We start from the raw sequence: 20,927 nt of genomic DNA on the forward strand, positions 1-20,927 counted from the left end.
TCTGCTTTTAATTACTTATCACCAGATTGGGATTTTTGCGCCAGTAATAGTGCTTTGGATTAAGGGGGTCTCTGGCTTTTTCTCAGCCATGCCAGATGGTATAGCGGCAACAAACTGCATGCGGCATTACGCCTATTTTCGGGGGACTCCTTTTTGATGATCCAAAGCAAAACACTAACCGACAGTGGTGAAGACGGTGCAATTCATGGAAAGGGCGATGGAGATGGCGGCCTGTCCAACACCACCGCTGCCAGAGTGGATGAGAACCGATTCCCCGGGCCGCATGTTTCCTCGAACCAGCAAAGCATAGTAAGCGGTCGCGTAGGCCACAGGGATTGTGGAGGCGTCCTCAAGACTCCAAGCATCCGGCACCTCCCAAAGGAGGCCCGGGTCGGCAGCGACGGCCGTCGCTATGCCGTGAGAGGGCACCGCACCCATGACACGACGTCCCTTGCGGTCACGACCCGAGAATTCCAAGCCGAGAAGGCATTCGGACGTTGCGAGATCCCCTGCACACCGTGAAGCAAAACACACCAATCAATCTCTGGAGGCTTAGAACAAAAAAAAAAAAAAAACAATCCCAGGCCATCTTCACTAACGTGAAACCTGGGGAGGGGCAAAGCATGCAGTGTATAAGTGTATTCTTGGTGCTTTGACGTTTTTGCCAACGGAAATAAAACGGTTGAGGAGCAGAGGTATACAACTTTGCTGTAAAAGGTTCTTGCCTTTGAACCACGCAGCTGTCTAGCGCGAGGCGTAAAAGAGTGTCCCGGTGTTTTTTAGTACTCGTTAGCAAGTGCTCAAGTGTCCCTGTGTTTTTTTAGTACGCGTTACGTTCTAGCGTGAGGCGTCAACAAGTTTCTAGGTGTTTTAGTACCGTGACTACATGAGGCGGCGATAACGACGGCGGCAGGAGACGCCAACAGCCGCAGCTGGTAAAGGGCTTCGCCCCTAATAAGGTCGCCATGAAATGGTTGCTGATGAACTATTTACCAGGAACATAGACAGCAATATCTTTTAATCCGCTCATGTTTTATCTTGCTCAATATTTAGTTCTCTTTCCCATTTTGAATTATCTGGCCGGCACCAATGTGCAGTTACAGATTTGACCTGTTCTTTTTGTTAGGTACTGCCTTGAGCATTTATGTTTTGGCTTTTTATAAGCCCCGAAACAGTGTTTTTGTCCCATATACCACCACACTGGATTACATCTTTTTGCTTTCTAGCGTACTATCAGATGCTAACAGTTTCAAATGTTCAGGCAGGGAATAGGTTTATGTCCGGCTTCTCCCCTAAGAGGTTCCTTAGAGGCTGTGTTGAGTGATTATACAAAAAAAAAATTCACGCATCTCCCCGAAGTGTATCATGACGAGTGGGCGAAGCACTGGGGATCGTTCTTATCGTATATCACCCGTGACATCGCCCACTCGCGCATGTAAATGAATGACAACGCGTGTGTACAGTATATACAATCCCAATCCAAACAAATCCAATACAATTGAATTTAATCCAATCCAGTCCAATCCAATTCAATCGAAAACGAAATCCAAATCCAATTAAATCCAATCCAATTCAGGCAAATCCAATACAAATCCAAATGCAATCGAATTCAATTCAATCCAATCCAATGCTCTTCGTGGCTCTCCAAGAGCCACGCGAAACTGCTCAACCTCTTCTGTCTCTCTCCCTAACTCTCCCTCTCTATCTCTAACCTTTTGCGAATCTCTCTCTCTGTCTAACCTTTTGTGAACCTTTTATGTTGTTCTTGTTAACCTTTTGTGAACCCTTTGTTCACAGATGTTTTGATTTACCCGGTGCTGTGCGTCTCTCTCTCTCCCTTTCTCTCTCTAACCTTTTCTGGAACTTCTATTTTGTTCTTATCAACCTTTTGTGAACTTTTTTTCAAAGGTGTTTCGATTTACATGGTGCTGTGCCGTGATTACGGACGCCGGACGCCGGACAAGCCTCGACCTTAAGGTGCTTGGCCCCTAAAACTGCGCATTTTAAAAGGAGCACTTACCGGTTGATTCATCCGGAGGGAGCTTCCCCGTTGCTAGCATGATGTCATGAAAATTGAGAGGAGCATAGTACACGCTGCAGAGGACCTTGCCAGCGTCAGCGAACGCAGATCGTACGGCGTAGCGCAGAGGAGACTCATACCACTTCAGGGTCGACAGGTCACCGCGTGAGTCGATATTCAGGTAGGCTAAGTCGGTTGGCCTTTCGGAATCGTCACCTGCAAGGGCGAGGCAAAGGGCACCGCGACAGTCGGGTCATCAATAAAGCAGAAGGTTAATCATCATAATCATCATTTTCATCATAATCATCACGATATTCAGTGTCATAATCTTGTTTTCATGCAAATTTCAATATGGGTCCGTCCCGCACACCTCCGACGATTGCTATTCTGCGCTATCGGTTGATCAACCCAACCATAACGCAATTCCCTATGTATTTTCAGTTGATTCGGCGAAGTTATTTAAAATGGGCCGAATGCCTTTAGAGCAGTTTGGTGGTAATTAACATTGTTATCAAGACTATCAAAAATGTTGGTACTTTTGACTCATTACCGCGTTTCTGACAGCGAGAAAGGCTTTGTCATGTTATAAATTTAAATTACAAGTTATTGGAGGAACTAGCAGAAATTAATTGATTTTTCTGCGAATTGGGGGAACATATAAGCATGCCTGCAATGAAATTTCGCATAAAAATAATTCACAGAACTCACTGGCTTTTGCTATGACGTGTCTGTATGATCCCCACTGTCCATCTTTGTATATATTCATCACCAAATCTTTTTCCAGCAGCTCCTTGAAGTCAGGGTCATTCGGGATGAACTTGGCGGCCTTGTTTGTTCCATTCAGGCTTGCGTCAAACACACATCTGTGGATGATTCGCTTATTGTAGAGATATCTGCACAAACACTCACTTGCTCTCTTCATTAACGACCTTAGTTCCAGCATCGACGTTAACATACCCGTAGATGCCATTTTCCTTGATTTTGAGAAGGCTTTTGACAAAGTATCCCATTAAAGGTTATTTCTCAAGCTCTCGCGCCTTAACCTTAATAACCTGGTATTTAATTGGATATGCGAGTTCTTAACTAACCGCCAACAGTACGTTTATGCTAATAACCATTGTTCCTCTCTTTCCACTGTGTCTTCAGGCGTACCTCAAGGTACTGTTCTTGGCCCTCTGCTTTTCCTAATCTACATTAATGACCTGCCTAATAACATATCTTCTAACATCCGCCTTTTCGCCGACGACTGTGTAATTTACCGTCCTATCCGCAGTACTAACGACTCCGCCACCTTACAATCAGATCTTTCTCTGGTGCAGTCATGGTGCGAAAAGTGGCTAATGTCTCTTAATATTCAGAAAACATGTGTCCTATCCATTCACCGTCGCCCGGCTTACTCACCCGCTAAATACTCTATATTTAATTCTGAAATTACGCCAGTTAGTTCATGTAAATACCTTGGCATTACCATAACTTCAGATCTCACCTGGTCACCCCATGTCATGAATATTATCAATGACGCTAACCGTGTACTTGGCTATCTTCGAAGAAACTTGCGAATCGCTCCGCCTTCCGTTAAACTTCTTACTTATCTAACACTTGTCCGCCCAAAACTGGAATACGCATGTGCCGTTTGGGATACCCATCAAATCACTCTTACTAACGCACTTGAATCGATCCAGAACCGTGCAGCCAGATTTATTTACTCAGATTACTCCTATCTAACCAGCGTAACCGAACTCAAATCTCGAGCTAATCTTGCTGACCTAGTGTCGCGGCGCAAACTTCACCGACTATGCCTTTTTCATCGCTTTTATCATTCCATACACCTAAACCAGGCTTTAATTCTTGCTCATCGCCTTTCATGTCGACTAAGCCATTCGAAAGCTGTTTATCCTGCTCGTGCGCATACTGCCGCACACCATCCTTCATTTTTTCTTCAAACATCTAGGGACTGGAATGATCTGCCTTCTGACGTCATGCACCACTCCTGCATCACTCATTTCAAAGAAGCCATCGCACAAATCATCCTTCAGTGACTTGTTTACCCCCTCATGTAACGCCCTTAGTGGGGCCTTTGAGGTATAATAAATAAATAAATAAATAAATAAACACGTTCCCGCAGGGCTGCCAAAGTAACCCAGCACGATCTCTAGTCGCTACACTGAGCATTCTTTCGACTCTGGCAATAGAAAAAGTCAGCACTCTTATGGAAGCTCGTGCTTTCTTCGCCGTGATGCCGAGGCACCTGTGCCTGCCAAAACATTTTCATGCTTCATGATTTATCAATAATACAAGTGGAGATTGCAGCCCCTCGTGGTGTAAACAATTACTTCGTGGAATAATAATTTGTTTTTCGTATGAGCGAACTGACCGTGAAACTTAGAAAAAAATTTTTATTGCGAAAAATGTCGCACAAGCGGAAAAATTAAAGCCATTCCACTCAATAGGAAAGCTGTCGGAAGTGCAGAGAAGTGATTCGCCATAATGGGCTGTACCGCCGTCATCCGCGTACTGCTCCCAGCCCATGAAATTCAAATTTCCTTCCTTGTCAGTGCTCATGCGCCCCCTGCCTGAAACTGCGACAGCGGGAGTTTTCTTCTCTTTGCGCTTTTCTCCCCGCAAATGCCGGCGTTGCACTGCTGCATTTTGCGTTTGCTATCGTAAAAACCAACCCAACGGGCGTCCTTAATTTAAGGAACGCGGGCGCTGTCGGTTAATTACGTATATTTTTCCTCAAATGAACCTATAGATTTTTTTGCGCTAAACAACGGGAAGATGTATGACAAGCGCCAGCTTTTAAGGAGTTTCGATCGCTCATGACTATATAAACCGCGTGGCTTTCGAAGCCTCTGGGGTACGCCGCGAACAACAGCGTTACCCCGGGGCGCCGCCTTGGTGCTCTATATACTTGGGTCGAGCGAGCGAGCTAGGACGACAAGGCGAGCGCCCAAAGTGCTCTGTACTTCAAATGGGACCACTCCTCACCTATGAGTGGCAACGCCTGGAAATGCATCAAAGAATGCGTAGCAATCAAAGAAGAGAGTGGTACGTCTTTTTTGCTGTGAGAAAGGATCTTTCTGCTGCAGCGTCTCGTCTTTTGGCACGGCCAGTGAATGAACAGATGTGCAAAGCTTACTGAATGCAAGAATGCGGTGCCAGCAAGAAAGATTTTAGGTGAGTCTTCTTCGCAGCTAGAAAAGCTTCTGGCCCTGCGCCGCACGCCTTAATTGTGTACGTCCCCGCTGTAGTATTACTGTGGCTAATACTTTTTGTAGTAGCCAAAAGGTCTATATATACGTTCAGAGTGGCTCTGAGATGTGTATAGGAAAGGGGTAAGATATATCTTGGAATAATAAATAATACCGTTTCCCTACGTCCAGCTGCCACAACCGTTAACGAAAGCTGTTTTTAGAGCTGCTAAAAATTGTTCTTTGCCTCACAGCAGTTATCTATCGTACGTGCAACCGATATGTAGGTATGCTGAGAGCAGGCACTTTACCGAATATCAAATGCTCTAAATTTTTCAGAGGTATTGGCTGACAAACAATTTTGCATCTTTAACCACTTGAAATGTTCAGTGAACCGTGTATACCCCTTCTTAGGCTGAAGTAATCAACTCTGGAAAAAACTGATTTACACACCTTATATGGCTTCCACAAGGCTCCTGGCGAAGGCAAGTTGTGAGTCCGACCACTCCACTGAGTCCTGGATCTTCGGCAACAATCCATACATTTTCTCCGGCTGGCTTATTTTGGTACTCGAGGGCTTTTTCCTTTAGGCTCTCAACCCAGTCAAATGCCGGCCTCTTCACCATTACGACTTCCTGCTTCGTCGCTTCGATTGGAGCAGAAATTTTTCTGAGCAGCAGTAATGTCGAAAGATTGTTTGACCTGAGTGCCACCACACGAAGACCATGCGCTGAAAACACCGACTGCACAGTTTCGGTAGCATAAACTCTAAGAAAACCTTCTGCCACTGTTGAGACGAATCTCTCTGCTGGCGATAAGGCTGTGCGATAGGCGAAGAGCACAAAACCGCGCTCTTTGCAGTGGCAGGACAGTTCTTTGGCCAGGCTGTCGATTGCCTGAGAGCCGGAACCAAAGTCAGTAGCTAGAATTAGATCAGCCTCGGGAAGACCATTCTTCGTCTCAGATGCTGTTTGCCAAGATAATGTTCTGACGGTTTCGGGTATCTCCTGTGGAGTGACACTGTCTGGAGACTCAACGGCTACGGTGTAATCGGTTTTGATCTGTAAGGTCGTCAGCGACATCAGTCTGATGACATCCGAGGCAAGTACCTGCTTCGTCCCATCTGTCACCAGTTCCAGAACTTGAATCTTTTTCGCGTCGGTGTTTTCAACGACGATGTCAAGAAGCTGACGCAACAGCGCTCCTTTTAGCAACGCTGTGTTAAGTAGGTCCTTTTGCATAGCTTCTTTTTTGGTAGCGAGAACAGACTGTACGGTGTCCTCTAATGTGCGGCCTGAGTCACTGCCTTTCTCCAACACAGCGTTTAGGGCGTGGAGCACGCCCCGGTCTTCTGGTAGATCATTGAGGAATTTAGTTAGCAGTTTCTCTGTGGCAGGTGGCATAGCGTCGGTAATGCCACGAATATCGATTGCGTTTTTTCCGTACAGTTCAGCAATGCGTCGCGCAGCGCTGGAACAGACCTCCACGTATTCTTTCATTTGTGCTTCGCGCTCCAGTTTCGTGTGCTCGTCATCAATGTAAGGAACAAAGTTATACTCTTCGAGGAGTGGAGCTTGCTTGACGGGGCGCCGTGGGGCGATCTTAGCTTTCAGACCACGGAAGGCAACGCCACCAGCTCGGCACGAGTTTAAGCAGGAATCATAGACGACATCAAGGCCTGCATTTGGGGAGAAAAAATAGCAGACAGGGTTACATCTCATTTCTTTCTCTTCCGCCCAGAAAAATTGGTTACTTGTTCGACACGGTGTTAGGAAGCCTACTATAAATTTGACTTCGTAGAAAACATCAAAGCCATAGTTCGTCGGGAACATGTTAGAAATTTATGCACTCTGTGCATAGATGCATGGTGTGCCGAAAATAAGTTCTTGTACCCATTTTCTCATAGTTCAGGTTTTCACTATACCGCGCGAGAAACCTTTCTGTATGAATCAAACTGGTATGAAAGGGCCTAATAATGCTTTGGTATCAGTGGACTCCAAAGAAATACCCCAAGGATAATATTTAGAGCATAAATGCATTCATTTGGTACATTTAGTAGCTGAAACCATAGAATGGTGTTCAATGCGCACGAAATTGTACAAGAACACAGTGGGAGGGATGAAACACCCTGATAATCTTATAGCGTGCGAAATAATTTTGTGAAATGTGCATAAAGTGTGCACTGTGAAACTAACCTTCTTCTCCGGCAGCTTCAACGCACCTTGCTTGAACCTTGGGGTCTACCTTGCATGACTGTATTCGAACAGGCAGATAGAATGTGCGGAGCGGACTGCTTAACACGCTCATCTGAAGCATTGAATCTAAAAATGTGACCCAGTTGTTCTCCCACTTGAGCTTTCCACAGGGCCCTGAGGAAAACGCAAAAGAACCAGTTACTTGCGCAACGATTGCAAAAACGAAAGAAACAGGCAAAAGTAATGCATGAAAACACGTAAGACAAATTCGTTCGTGTAGAGAACCGGGCATTCTAATCGGTGGATGGTACGGAGGCAATAACAAGGAATACTTCGAAGCGGCAGACTGTTGTGCATATAAAGACAATCATCGAATGCATTCTCTCCCTAAATATAATCCTTACATACACTCGCCACGAAGGCTCACAGGCAAGGCCGTGCGCTTCTGAGCCGAAGGATGCGGGTTTGATGGATGCCGCGGCGGCCGTTTTTCGGTGAGAGGAAAAACATCGGTCAGTTTTAATACTTGTAAACATAGTTACAACACGGAGAAGGTGCGCTTGGCATTGTTTTGCAAAGACTATGCAAACAGTGGTTCACAAAAGTAAGGTTCTTAACGGTTGGATTCCGCTTCCGCTTGCCCTAAAGAGCATCCACTGGCGGCCCATCTGTCATGCAAGCCACTGCGTAACTGAGCGACAAAGCGTCGCCAAAGCAGCCGTTAAACACTCGCCTAATTCTTTGGTACAAAAGGCGAGGCTCTGAGAGAGTGCAGCTGCCGCATCTCTCCACAGCGGATCACAAGGCGTGACGTCACAACAGCCACAGCTGCTCTCCGTTGGCTCAAGGTAAAAGGGACGCGAAGAATATACTTGTGAGACACGGCGTAGTACAGCCATGTCTCTAAAAGAAAAATGCCCGTGTGTCAAGGTTTCGGTACAAGTTAAAGATCCCCAGATAACCAAAATTAACCCGCAGCACTCCATTACGGCTCACCTCAAAATCCCGGGTGTAGCGTCAGGCACTGAAAGGCTTCTACCGCGGAGCTGTTGTAACTGCCCGTAATGTGTGGCGCGTAATGCGTAAGGCGCTAAAAATACTAAGAAAATGCCGAGCGCTCGGCAGCGCGTGCCTCGCGGCGACCGCTGAGCGTCCCTGGCTCGCGCAGTGGCTTTATCAAAAAAAAGAAAACGGACGAAAACCTCGAGGAGCGTCTCGCATTGCCTAGCAACAAACAACGCCACAGATGGCGCAGCGCTTGCTCCATGGCAACTCCACGCGACTCCAGGAACGCCGCGCTGCTTCGCCTCAGCTGTCTTCAAGCGCTACCGCACATGTAACGTTTTCCATGAGGAACACGACGATATAGATGCATATCACAATAACTACTACTAGCACAGTGAAAAGCGACGACGGAACAAGTAAATAAACACTTTAAAACTTTTACAAATGCGCGGTGACGTGTCCTTCAGTGCTCGCGTAGAAACAAATCCTGCAGCTTCGCTACGGTTCCAGCCTTGCGCGGCTTAATGCAAGCTTCGCCAGTGTTTTACGGGATAACTTTCCCACGCGCACTTATATTGCGAATGTCTTGCTGGCTTTATTTGTGCGAATCGGCCTGCCTACGTTCCCCCCAAAAACCGCTTACGTCTGGCGCTTGTCATGATCTTTCTTCGTTCACTAGTGTTTTTTTTTTGTTGCTCATGAAACATGCTATAGATACGATCTCATCATGGGTTCTGCAGACCGTGGACCTACTTATTTAACAGAGGCTGCGGCCGTAACGCTTACTTTTAGTATCGGCTTTGAGAATGCCTCGGAACGCTCCATGATATTCGTAACCACGCAGTCTGAGCTCCTTGTAAATATCTTCGGCGTCCAGATCGTACTCCACTTCCTCTGACGGTGCACCAGGCGGTTCCTTGTCGAGCAGCTCCACACCTTGCTCGGCCATTCGAACACGGCCAGTGGCCACCACTGTGCCTCCTTCGCTCACCTCGAATTCTCCAGATGTGGACATGATGTTCACCACAATCCTGATTGGACCTGTGTACGAGCGTAAAGTTCTGGAGCTGAGGGTATTTCACGTGGGCGCGCTTTCTATTTTAAGAGCCTCACCAATTGCAAGAGAATTCGACGAACCAACGGAAAATAAATCGCAAGTTAATGGTGAAGTGTTATGAACATAGCACGTGCATTTATGCTGCGAGTATAAATTATGAACCGACGAACGACGATACCAACTGTCGTAGGCACGGTTTACAAGTATTCTGGCGCTCTCAGCAAATATACCATTAACGCATTCAGGGCTGAGAAATACAATTCTGTTCACAAGCGAAACGAATAAAAAACTATAAAGCATTTGGGGCAAAGATTCAGATATGCATGTTTTTGCAGAAGATACGTCCTAGTGCTTTTCAAAGTCGCATGGTTAATATAACTTATTACACTGTTACAGGGAAGCAGAAACTGGATGTGTAAGGTACTAATAACAATGTTAGGTACTGATATAACATACCCTGTATTAAATATATCACGTCAAAAACTCGTTTAGGGCACCGGACAAAACAAAAACAGAACACTGATTAACGTAAAAACTGGGCGTGTTGGTACATAATCTAGGCAAAACAGCGCAAAAAAAGACAAAGACAGAGAGAGACACACGACAAGGACTGAGCTGAACTATCAACTGGTGTTATTTGGAAAGAGAGAATATATAGAGCCGTCCAACCTAAGCTCTATCTGTGGATGCGTAGAAAATTTACTTCTTTCTCAGACAAGGTGAGAGAAGCCATGCTCACACATGCCTCACCATGGTTAAAATTCGTTCTGTTTTAATTGCAACGACCGTTGGCCAGAATGACAATACACTTCCATCATTAGAAAGTGCTAATGACGGCTCTCACGTGAAATCATTGAATTAGAACAAATTTTGAACTCTTAGTGAGGCATGCGTCAGCATAGCCTCTATCACCTTGCCCAAGGAAGAACTAAACTTTCTACGTATGCGCCGCTAAATCTTAATATTGTGTCGCTACCGAAATAAAACCAGCGGACACATTCAGCGCAGTCCTCGTCGGGAATCTGTTTCTGTCTTTGTATTTTTTTGCGCTGTTTTGCCTAGAACACTGAGTTCAGAAATTGCGACAAAAAAGAATGTAAATTAATCTGGACAACCGGCGCGAAAAAGACGTTGACCAAGGAAAAAAATACACAGGATGGCGCACTCCGTCATGTGTAGCACGTTGTCCTGTGTAGGTCTTTTTTGGGTCAACGTCTTTTCGGTGCCTGTTTTCAAGATTAATCAACACCAAGTCGCCGAACTTTCTATCAGGTTAAAGAATGTAAAAATGACGCAATTAGCACCATACGGGATCGCATCACAATCATTTATTGTCACTGGATAGTGCACAAAAAACTTTAAGAGTTCGAAGTAAATCGGGTTTAACGCCAAGTACAGCTTCCGGAAAAAAGGTTTTGACAGGATAGAGGAGCGCCTCTGTCCTGTCAAAACCTTTTTTTCTGAAGTTTTGCTTGGCGCTTAACCTGACTTATGATATACCAACTATCTCGTATCGACACATTAATTCAGTTCAGAGTTCGTTCCGCTGCTTAGAACCAGAACATTCCTAATATGCTTTCTCTACGGGTGCACTATTACACGTGCACTATTACAGGGTGTAGTGATAGAAACTTATTCTCTGGGGATTATTGGCATTTTAAACAGGATAGTCGGACGGTGCACTTTCGTTGGCCTTTTAGCGTGGTTCAATTGCTTCTATTGTTGTCAGGTCGTACAGTCATGATCTATTTGAAGATGATCGCGGTATTATGAGATGGCGGAAGTTCTAAGCTGCATAGCGGCCCATTTCAGAACTTTAAGAATGAAGATAGCGTTGCCTTCCTCCACTCGTAGTCTCTTGCATGATACAACCTTTACGCAACCCGTAACATGGCGATGTTGCTTGTTTCTTCACCACTCGAGCGATCACATTCAAATTGATCTCGACACTTGTTCTGACGCTCAGTGATAGACAATTATCTGCAACACGCTTGATAAATGAACTTAAGTGCTTCGTTCTGAATGCTTTCAATATATCTTGTCATGTTTCGCGTGTGTTCCAGATGAAGTCTGCGTAGTCCACCAAAGGACGTTAGGCTATGAGTATTGTCTTGGTTGCGTCGTGTTTGAAGCGTATTCAAAGATCCATAACCGTCTTGATGCCATCGAGACAACGACGTTTACAAGGATATGCACAATAATTCACACGTTCTAATAGGCAATACGTACTTGCAGTAAGGGACCTGCTTCATTGGAAGTGTTTGTTGATTGTAGTAAAGATCGCGCAGTAGAATTTTTGCAATAAAATGGTTAAATGGGTGCACTTTGAACACTTCAAGGTCATATCTTACCATTCATGCAAGTTTGCGACTGACAAAAGGTATGTATTTAGGCAGAAAACGCAAAATTCAACCACGGTGAGGACAGCACATTCACTAAACTGTAAAAAGCTACTGCGCATCCCGCGAACGGAAGAGGCGGCTGGCCCAAGTATTGACCTTTATGTGGGGTGATACGGAGACGCACACTTTGAAGCATGACCTGGCTGGGGAGGCGTAGATGGTGCGCCGGGTGTCGATAGCCTAGAAGAAGCTTTATGGAAGTGTATTAGCCTCGTCACACTCTGCGATACGTCGTTTGAAGGTGGGAGGATGGAAAACGCGAAGTCATGGGACTGATTTCCTTTCATGTAGCTAAAAACAATACTTTTGTTTTACCTTGTCCTAATTTCCGTGTTTTTGCATCACTTGGTCAATAAAAAGCTGTTGATTAAACTATCCGTCTACCCAATTCCGTATCTTGTGAAAACATTCCTTCAGGTGCGAGTTTGCTAATTTGGTGGTTTGAACTTCTTTGTTGAGTTTTCTGAACCAAATGATACTGTAAAGGCTAAACGTAAGGTCGGTATTTGTTAGTGCCAGCTCATCTTTCTCTGAGCCAACGTGTAGGAGCGGTTACAGTCCAACAAAATATTTCCCCGACGAAGACCCAATGTAGGTGCGCAAAATCAGAATAAATCGTTTTCCATCGCTCACCGCTTTTGGGTAAAACGGTGGCGCGATCAATAGTGACGTCCTCGAACGCCACGGGAACTTGATCAAAAGGTTTCGGGCAGCACCTGGTCAAAGATTTCCAGGTGAGCACCAAATATCCAGTGGCGGGAAACAACACACGCCCATCGACCTGGTGACCCTTCAAGTAGGCGTCCGTTTTGTTGTCCTTCAGGTCAATTTCAAAAACATGCTTGGAGGTCTGCAAATGGAATTATGAAAGACTTTTTGAAAAGGCGCACTAAGTTGAAGGGGAAAAGATTCAATTGCATACTATTCATTGAACACTGCCATCCCATTGCGCGATTACTTTAGGTCACCGGTTGCCATAGTGCAGTGCAGTTACTCCGATATCCTGTGTCAAAGAAATGCACGTATATTAAGTGCCAGTTGAATAAACATTGAGGTAATTACCAAAGAATAATTGGCGATCAACTGCATTATGAATTGGTCTGGGTATAAAACTTCTAACTCCAAGTTTATCTACTTTTTTTTTATCCCAAAGACTGCGCAATTGCACGGCGCAGGAGCATTTTGTTTATACCTACGACAAATAAAACGTAACATTAACACTACAAGTTCATTGACAGGATTGACCACGAAAAGCTTCAAGTAGTGTCTTTTTAAAGCTCATCGAGGTTTTCTACCAGAGAAAGGGATTATGAGCTCAGGGAAATACACTCCTCGTCCGTCAGCGTAGGAGGGACCGTATCAGAACCGAAGTCAAGTTTTAACAAACTTTCACATTGACAGACGTTACCGTGATATTCCACTTGTTTAGTTTCACCATGTGTTGGCACTACAATGTTGCGGACAAGACTTACAATGTAAGGCAACGTTGCTAAGTGCTTTTAACCTCTTTCACAATGGCCGCAATGTCGGGCAGTTTATCGCATGGATAACTGCACAGGAGTGAAATTAACTATTCGAGTTCCGCGCTGAAGACACAAAGTTTGTGTATTTGTCGCGAATGGACGCGTAGTAGGCGGCGGACTAAATGAAATCATTGTATTTCCTCGCGTGAACCGTCCTACGTTCCTAATAGAAATAAAATGAAATTTTTCATGCTTGTATGCAGACTTTCCGGCTTAAAACACGGCTCTGCAGTTACTGGTGATATCGTGGGCTCACACTAGTGAAAACTGCATAACGTGAGCGTTCACAATTATGTGATAGTTTTGTTTCTTAGTTCTCCTTTGTCTTCTAAGAAACTGTTTGTGGACTTCAACATAGAGAACGCGGTGCTGTTGTGGCTTTTCTTTTTTCTGCAGGTATCTGGGAAAATAAATAAATTTATCTGGGGAAATAACCTCTACACCATATGGAGTACCTCCCTACGTGTCTTGCATAAATATTTTCTACTTAGTTTATAAAATTCTTGGCCGGTAAACTGAGCATTTCTTGAATAAATCCTGCGCAGTAACGTTTCCTGAAGCCACACCTAGGCTTCCGGCAGAAAAGAGCGGTCGCAAATGGGTGGCCGGTAGCGACTGCGATTTCGCACTGCGGGAATTGTGCTTGCCGTACCTTTGTGTTTTACCGCCTACGCTAAAAGCTTTGGTCGATGTTCATTCCTTACTACCGAAATTACCTTCCGCATCTCTTTCTATGCACTTGATTGACCTTGTATTTTCTTCAAGCTTCCGGTCACACACGTTATTGTAGTTTGAGTTTGCTGCTCCGGGGAAATGAAGTCTCCGAAGTGCTCGGCCGAAGCGTCGCAGCCCAAAATACGCATCGTATTAGCGCTAGTGATGAGTCGCCTGGGCTTCATGGGCCGTACCAAAGTTTATTACCCTCTATAAAATAACAAAACAAAGCCAAATTTATTACGGTGCACCTTTCGTCGGGGCGCAGTTTTCGCTTCTCGATCGATAACCGATTACTTTTCGGCCGACTGATAGGCTGGTTATGTCGGTGTCTCCAGTCGGCGAGCCAGTCACACTATGCGGACTCTGAAGCGCCGACGTGTTTGCCTCGCTGTCGGCGTCGTGCAACAAAGCGGTCTGCCAACTCAAAAGTCGGCGTCCGACCGTCGTGTCGTCGTCGTGTCGGCCTAGTGTGAGCGCGCCTTAACCAGAAGCGTGCAAAGAGAGTAAAAAAGTTAAATATAGACGAACACGATATCGTGTAAGCGTGCTGCAGGAAGAGCTAATTAACCAAAGGTGCCACGGCAACCCGCCGACTGTAAGCAGACAAGGCCCTTTATAGCGGAAGTGCGAGAAAAAAGCCGTACAATAGAAGGATCTCTACTTCGTGACACACGTTGGAGAATCGATGACGTAGATGAGTTTAAATAGCGGTTTCGAAAAACACACAGCAAAGGGTGTGAAAAAGGCTACGAACTTCGCAACAAAACTTTGAGCCTTCCGCTGCGAGTAAAAACGTTGTAATTAACACAGATGACCTTGACCATCCAACCTTACTTCTGCACTTGTTGAGTTAGTGTCTTCAAAAAGCCGTTCCAACCCCGTTGAGGCGGGACACAAACAGTCTGTAATTCTGAAAGCGGTAAGCTCTGGACAGTTGCGGCAGAACCTTGACGCATCTGTTGATCTGTCTTGCTTTTGATCCCTTCATTCCTCAGACTGCGGCAATAACGAAGAAAGCGGCCTGAACAATATAGTGGACCGTGCGCACAAAGTCAAATAATTATTGCTGCCGGTGAACTCCTGTCTCTCGTAAGGCAGGAACAGCCAATATGCATACTTTGCTTAAATCAGAAAGGTGAACTGAGTCTATGAATGCCCTAATGGAAGTCTAAGAACGTCTATTAAACGCTTTGAGCCAGCGTCTCTGGAAGGAAGGCGAAGACGGCTGTTTTTATACCTTCGGGATGCTTGTGTAAATAGTTCCAAGTGAAAACAGATAAATAAACGCATGAGTTTAAATTAGAGGTTAACACAATTCGTATGGCCGTAAGAAAAAATATTCTACTCACCTGCGCCCAAGGAAATTCGTCCCAGGCGCAAAAGTTCCATTTCTTCGAGTGGTCCCAGCTGACCAAGTGGGAGATATTGGGCGTTCCACGTGGAACTGGCCAGGGAACCGGCGGATAGAGCGGAGAGAGGTCCATTTGTACCCCAAGAGTGTGCAGTTTGCCGAGGGCGCTTAGGAAGAATGACAGGTTGTCGGCTCCACGTTTCATGAGGCCCAGACAGGTTGCTTTGGAGCCCAGAGCACGCCGTAGTATTGCCTATATTCAACGCGCAAAGGAGACGTTGCAAAATGCGAGTGGCAAGAGTTATATTGTACTTCTTATTGAGTGTTCATGTTCAGCCCTTAAAAGGGACATCCAGACAGAACACAAGTTTTGTTCATTCGAAAATTTGCCTCGTTAGAATCATACTGACATCACTTTTGATGTAAACTTCGCTCAAATGAGCAATGTACTTAGGAAAAAAAAGGGAATAGGTATGTGACCTACAAGGTTATTTCCCACAACAGTACCTATGATGTCATACGCGCCAGCACTGCAATTGGCTGAGGCCGGCAAAAACAAGCGCAAATTAGGCATGGCTTATAAGCTTGCCGAACGAGCTGTTTGCGCTTACATTTAGGACAGATTTTTTTATAGCAGTAAGAATGGTGGGGTAAACATCGGAAGTTACGAAAGTACATGTACACATGAAGTACCGATGCGTACTGCTGTTGGTACTCCGCGCACTCTGCTTGTTTTAGCTGCACAGCACTGCGGCGCCTTGGGGTTATCTCAGATGACACTGGCCGATTGGCGTAAGCGACGGTGTCTTGCGTGACCCTGTTTTTCGACTTAACACCATGTTTGATGAAACGAATAATTTCTACCCTAACAAAAACAAGGCCGGCACAGACACGGTCAAAAACAAAGCAAAGACAGAAAACGGCGCGCCGCTGTATGGTGGCGCCATCGAGGTTGACTAACGAGAAACACGGTTCCGCAGCAGATTGAAGACCTATTCTTGTGGTGTCATTCCAGATTCCAGACGTCATGAAAACACACGATGTGGTGGGCGAATCAAACTTTTAACTTAAATTGAATAATTTCTCAGTGAATAAAGCATTGTTTGTTTCCGGACAAGTGCTGGCAGCAGTGAACAACACGAAACCTTTCGAATAGAACAAACTTCTATTTTCCTGCATGGCCCCTTTAAAGGCGAACTGCACTAAAATATCACCTCGGCCTAATTTATTTTGAACGTGTAGTACATATCTCCAAACCAATTGAGACATGATTGGGAGGTCTGTGAAATGTGTTGTCAGTCGGAAAAGTTTAAACAGTCAAATAGCTCCGTTGGATGCGACGCTGCACCTGCTGGCGAATCGCGTAAAAGTAAATGGCGGTCGCCCGGGTGTTTTTGCTCTGGCCAGCTACGCAGCTGGAGAACGGGTCTAGCTGTGGTGTTAGCGCTTCCCCCATTTTCTGCCTCGTGCGCGATTATAGCTTGCGTGCAGATATGCTGCCGAGCAGCTGTCTGTCCGGCTGCTAGCTCGCTGGCTGCAACGTCCCTTCAACCTGGCCGTAATGGCTCCGCACCCCTAAATTTCGCTTTCAGAATCTATTATTTTAGCTGATCGCTTGCGGCGCGCATGCGCGTATTTCAGTGGTTGTATTTTGCAGTTGGCACTCTTTTTATGAATACTATGCAGAAATAGGGCTTTCAAAAGATCAAAATTTTGAACACCGCATCGCCATCGGTATTGAGGTCATTAACAGAAAACTCCACTATTTTACATAAATTGTTAAACTTGTGCGACACTTTTCTCAGTTACCTTGGCTCTTTAACAAAACATAAGTGCACTTCAATCCTTCGTTGTGCCATGCCTTCCGAGAATTTTGCGAACGAAGTGTTTTTGAAACGGTTAATGTTTTTCGGGAGAGAACAAAATCTTGGACAGGGCACAGCACTCTTCATAATGTTGTGTGCAATTAAAAAAAACACTCACACGTAGTCCTTGTCTGCCGCGAGGAAATGTCCTAAAGCAGAATGCCCTTAATGAATCCGAACTACCGCCTTTGGTACCCTGGATACTATAGTTACCCAAATGCAGAAGTATAGCTGTCGAAATACAACTTAATGTAAATGGTTTCTGTACAAACAGAGAAAAACTGCTTTTTTAAACATAGAGGGAATATTTGGATGCTTGGAAGCGAATGTAAGCGTAGTGCACCCTTTGGTAAGATAAAATGATTGATAAACATAAGTACAGAACGTGCAAAAAACCTCTGGCGATTTATTTTAAAACCCCTAACGCTTCGACTGGTTGATACATAAAATAAAAAAGCGACATTGCGTCAGACGGGACGAGAAGAGGAGTGTACATTTTAGGAATTTGTCCTTTCCTGTTTTCATGACGTGTGACCAGCCCTCACATTCTTTCAAAGCCACTATCTTCTCTTTTTTTGCTAAGTGGTTTTGAAGTGTACTGATTTAAAAAAAATGTTTCTTCTTTTGCGAGGCTACTGCCTAGATGATCTCATTATTCTTTGCGGGTTTGTAAGGATTGTAAAAAACGTTTGAATATGCACCATCGTAGTAATAAAACAAACGAGATTTTTAAGCTTCCTCAATATGACCAGTTTTGTGCAACAATTCGAATGGTTGCTCAACCACTATTCTTACCGGTAACCTTGTAACCGCTGCAAATGAGGACTGGTAGGTTTTTCAGTGGAGTTGACTCAATTTGAACATTTATGATGCGAAGAAATCGCCGTCGAGCGGTAATTCACAAAAATAACTGCGACATTTCCTTCTTAACAGACGTACCCGAACGCTGTGATTTCGAATTGTTTTGCTTCACTGAACATATTTCGGAGTGTAAGGAGGTTTGTATTTGTTGTTATATCTTAAACCATACCCCCAGCAGCGGTATTTAAACATACCCCCAGCAGCGGTATTTAAACGCCGTGGATATTGTATGTGGCTAGGAACTTAGGCCTTCGTCTAAGACGTGTTTTAAAACAGAGTCAAGTGCATCAAATTTGTATAGATCCGTAAATATGCAACTGAAATCCTACTTATGGAACTTCTTATTTTTTCAGGTAGTGCAAAAAATACCTTCGCAATTTCGTTCATGTACGGCTAATAATTTCGAAACCCACTAAAAGTGGGTTCTCACCTGCAAAAGGCAGTGTGGGGCGATCTCGAGGAATATTGCATCACTCGGAGCATGCTGCAGAGCCTCATGGAAAAGTACCGGCGAGAGGAAGTTGTACAGGTGATAATCTGGTGAGCATTGCTTGGCGATTGGCTCATCCCACAGGTTTTCCGGCAATGAAGAGCTGACCCAGCGCTCGGTGCGAGGTTTCGGGTCCGGAAGCACCTGTTAGAGTCAGAGACATCTTCCCTTACGCACTCTTTAAAAAACAAAGGGTATGCGTTGTTGTCAGTGTCACTACGCTGTTACCAATATATCTTTACGCTGTCTCTAAATCTTCATGATGTCCTCAATTCTGCGCATTTTCTTACACTTCTGGGGCAGAGGAAATACAACTTGTGAAAGTACCTAACCAGCCGCACTCCCAACCCGCACATTGTTCTACTCAAACCAATTGCAGTGTCTATGTCTATGCTCTTGTTGAGGAAAGAAGGAAGAACTTGAGGAGGCGTTTATTCTAACTTGAAAATCAGTTAACAGAAAGAGAGAACCAGCATATCCGGCGCGGCCTCATTAAAATATAGAAAGGAGTATAAGTTTGCTTCAAGTGCGACCAGAGTTAAAATAATTAAATTTATCGTTTACCGAATTTTCGTGGAACAAGAACGTCGACAGTGTAGATGGGCAATCGAGATGGCATTTCTCGCTAAGCCGATGATACCTAGACATAATACCTTCAGCGTAGCGACATACGCTTCATATTGAAAGATTACGAAAGTATATAGCATCTGAGGTTGATTAGTGGCATTGAATCTGCATATCCACTGTGCAGTTACTTTGGTAATGATTTTAAGCAGCGAGGGAGTGCTTGAAACGTCCTATTCCTTATTGTATTGCTAATAAAAGGGAATAAAACACCGGCAGCGGGAAAAAACTACTAATACGTTCATCAACTATGCACGGTTTACCTTCTTTAGCGCTCCGAGTAGCGGAGGTCCGATGTTTTTGGTATGCGAACTGTGAAAGGCGACATTCAGGCTGTCCACTTCTCGTGCAAATATGTTTTCAGCCTTCAGCTCTTCCACCAATTCAGCAACGGCATCAGCTGGGCCGGAAACAGTTACGGAGTCTTCGGCGTTGTGGCAAGCCAGTTCTACGCCATTCCGGCACCGCTTAGCCGCCTGCTCCCACGTTAGACCTGCAGTACGATGTTCGGAACGCAGGTAGGGATATCATTTACAGCTACACCGTAAAGATTTTAGTCAAAGCAGCAGGTGGCGTCAAAAACTCTAAAGAAGGGCACAGTTTTGCTTAAACTACAGAAGGCTCATCCGGAAATACGTAAGAATTATATTTACAACTCGCTCATACATGCGTGTACAAGGGGTAGTTTATAACTGTTCTGCACAGTTAGCATGTAGGTACGACTGGACATCAAGGAAGATACCAAGCATAAGGTAGTCAAACTTGCCGAGGCATCAAAGATTCGGTGTCGTTTCCAAAACAGGTCTCTAGGTCCATAAGCTGCGAATCGCACCTTAGGTAGTCACATCGTGCGCAACATTACAACGTAGCTAAGGGGTTCATAGTGCGTCGCCGTATGCTGAATAGACTGCAGTGTAAGAGCTAGAAGTCCTAACAGCGCGTAGTTTTTAAGATAGGGTAAATGGTGGTGACATTAATATTGTGTTACGAAAATAGGCGCAGTGACAGATTCATTCGATTTCTCTCGAAGAAAAAAAACAAAACTAATAATTTTGCGAAGCCACTGTCTGGAGATTTTTCTTCAATTTTACATTGGTGTAAACTGCCGTTCTTCTTGGCATTGCTGACTATCCCGATAGATGACTGTATATGAATGAGAAAAGAAACTCAATTTTGGTTTATGTTCATTAAATAAATATACTGCTTGAACACATTTCACCACAACGATATTTTAAGCGAAATCTTTCTTAGTGGACCAATGACGCCCTATAAAAAAACTAATGCATTTCCACGTAGACGGTTTGGTCGATCGGAAAGATCTGATAATATCTTTGAACACGCGGCACTTTGTTTAACTGGGCTTCCATTGTGTCAGAAACAGTTACTTGAAAATAACGAAAAAGAACGGTTCTAGATGAGACAATACGCGCACCGATCATGAAGGAGTACAATAGTATAAGTTTAACTCGTAAACAACGCATCGATATTGTCACGAAGCCAAGGACGACGCAGTTGTCTTCAAGGAAAAAACGCTTATTGGAGTGAACTTGTGCTTCCCTAACAACTCAAAGAATACACAGGCGGCGAATCAGCAGACAACAAAGTGACATGTGCAGGCGGGCTACG

The 20,927-nt window shown here is 44.8% G+C and overlaps 1 protein-coding gene across 4 annotated transcripts in view; it reads right to left on the bottom strand.

Annotated features, from left to right (window-relative positions):
* LOC144138020 (fatty acid synthase-like) overlaps nucleotides 1-20,927 on the bottom strand; it is a 67,091-nt gene that overhangs the window by 26,821 nt on the left and 19,343 nt on the right. For all 4 annotated transcript variants that reach the window (XM_077670060.1, XM_077670059.1, XM_077670057.1 and 1 more), the window contains exons 10-19: nucleotides 19,565-19,794; nucleotides 18,618-18,821; nucleotides 15,460-15,714; nucleotides 12,504-12,720; nucleotides 9,198-9,452; nucleotides 7,407-7,580; nucleotides 5,665-6,889; nucleotides 2,729-2,883; nucleotides 2,021-2,236; nucleotides 180-509 (exon numbers count right to left, since the gene is read on the bottom strand). In XM_077670060.1, the coding sequence (XP_077526186.1) occupies nucleotides 180-509; nucleotides 2,021-2,236; nucleotides 2,729-2,883; nucleotides 5,665-6,889; nucleotides 7,407-7,580; nucleotides 9,198-9,452; nucleotides 12,504-12,720; nucleotides 15,460-15,714; nucleotides 18,618-18,821; nucleotides 19,565-19,794 (3,261 nt within the window). The remainder of the gene's footprint in view (nucleotides 1-179; nucleotides 510-2,020; nucleotides 2,237-2,728; nucleotides 2,884-5,664; nucleotides 6,890-7,406; nucleotides 7,581-9,197; nucleotides 9,453-12,503; nucleotides 12,721-15,459; nucleotides 15,715-18,617; nucleotides 18,822-19,564; nucleotides 19,795-20,927) is intronic.

The sequence above is a fragment of the Haemaphysalis longicornis genome, unplaced genomic scaffold (genome assembly GCF_048455015.1).
Source record: "Haemaphysalis longicornis isolate Haplotype H1 unplaced genomic scaffold, Haemaphysalis longicornis Haplotype H1 scaffold_5, whole genome shotgun sequence".
Lineage (NCBI taxonomy): Eukaryota > Metazoa > Arthropoda > Arachnida > Ixodida > Ixodidae > Haemaphysalis > Haemaphysalis longicornis.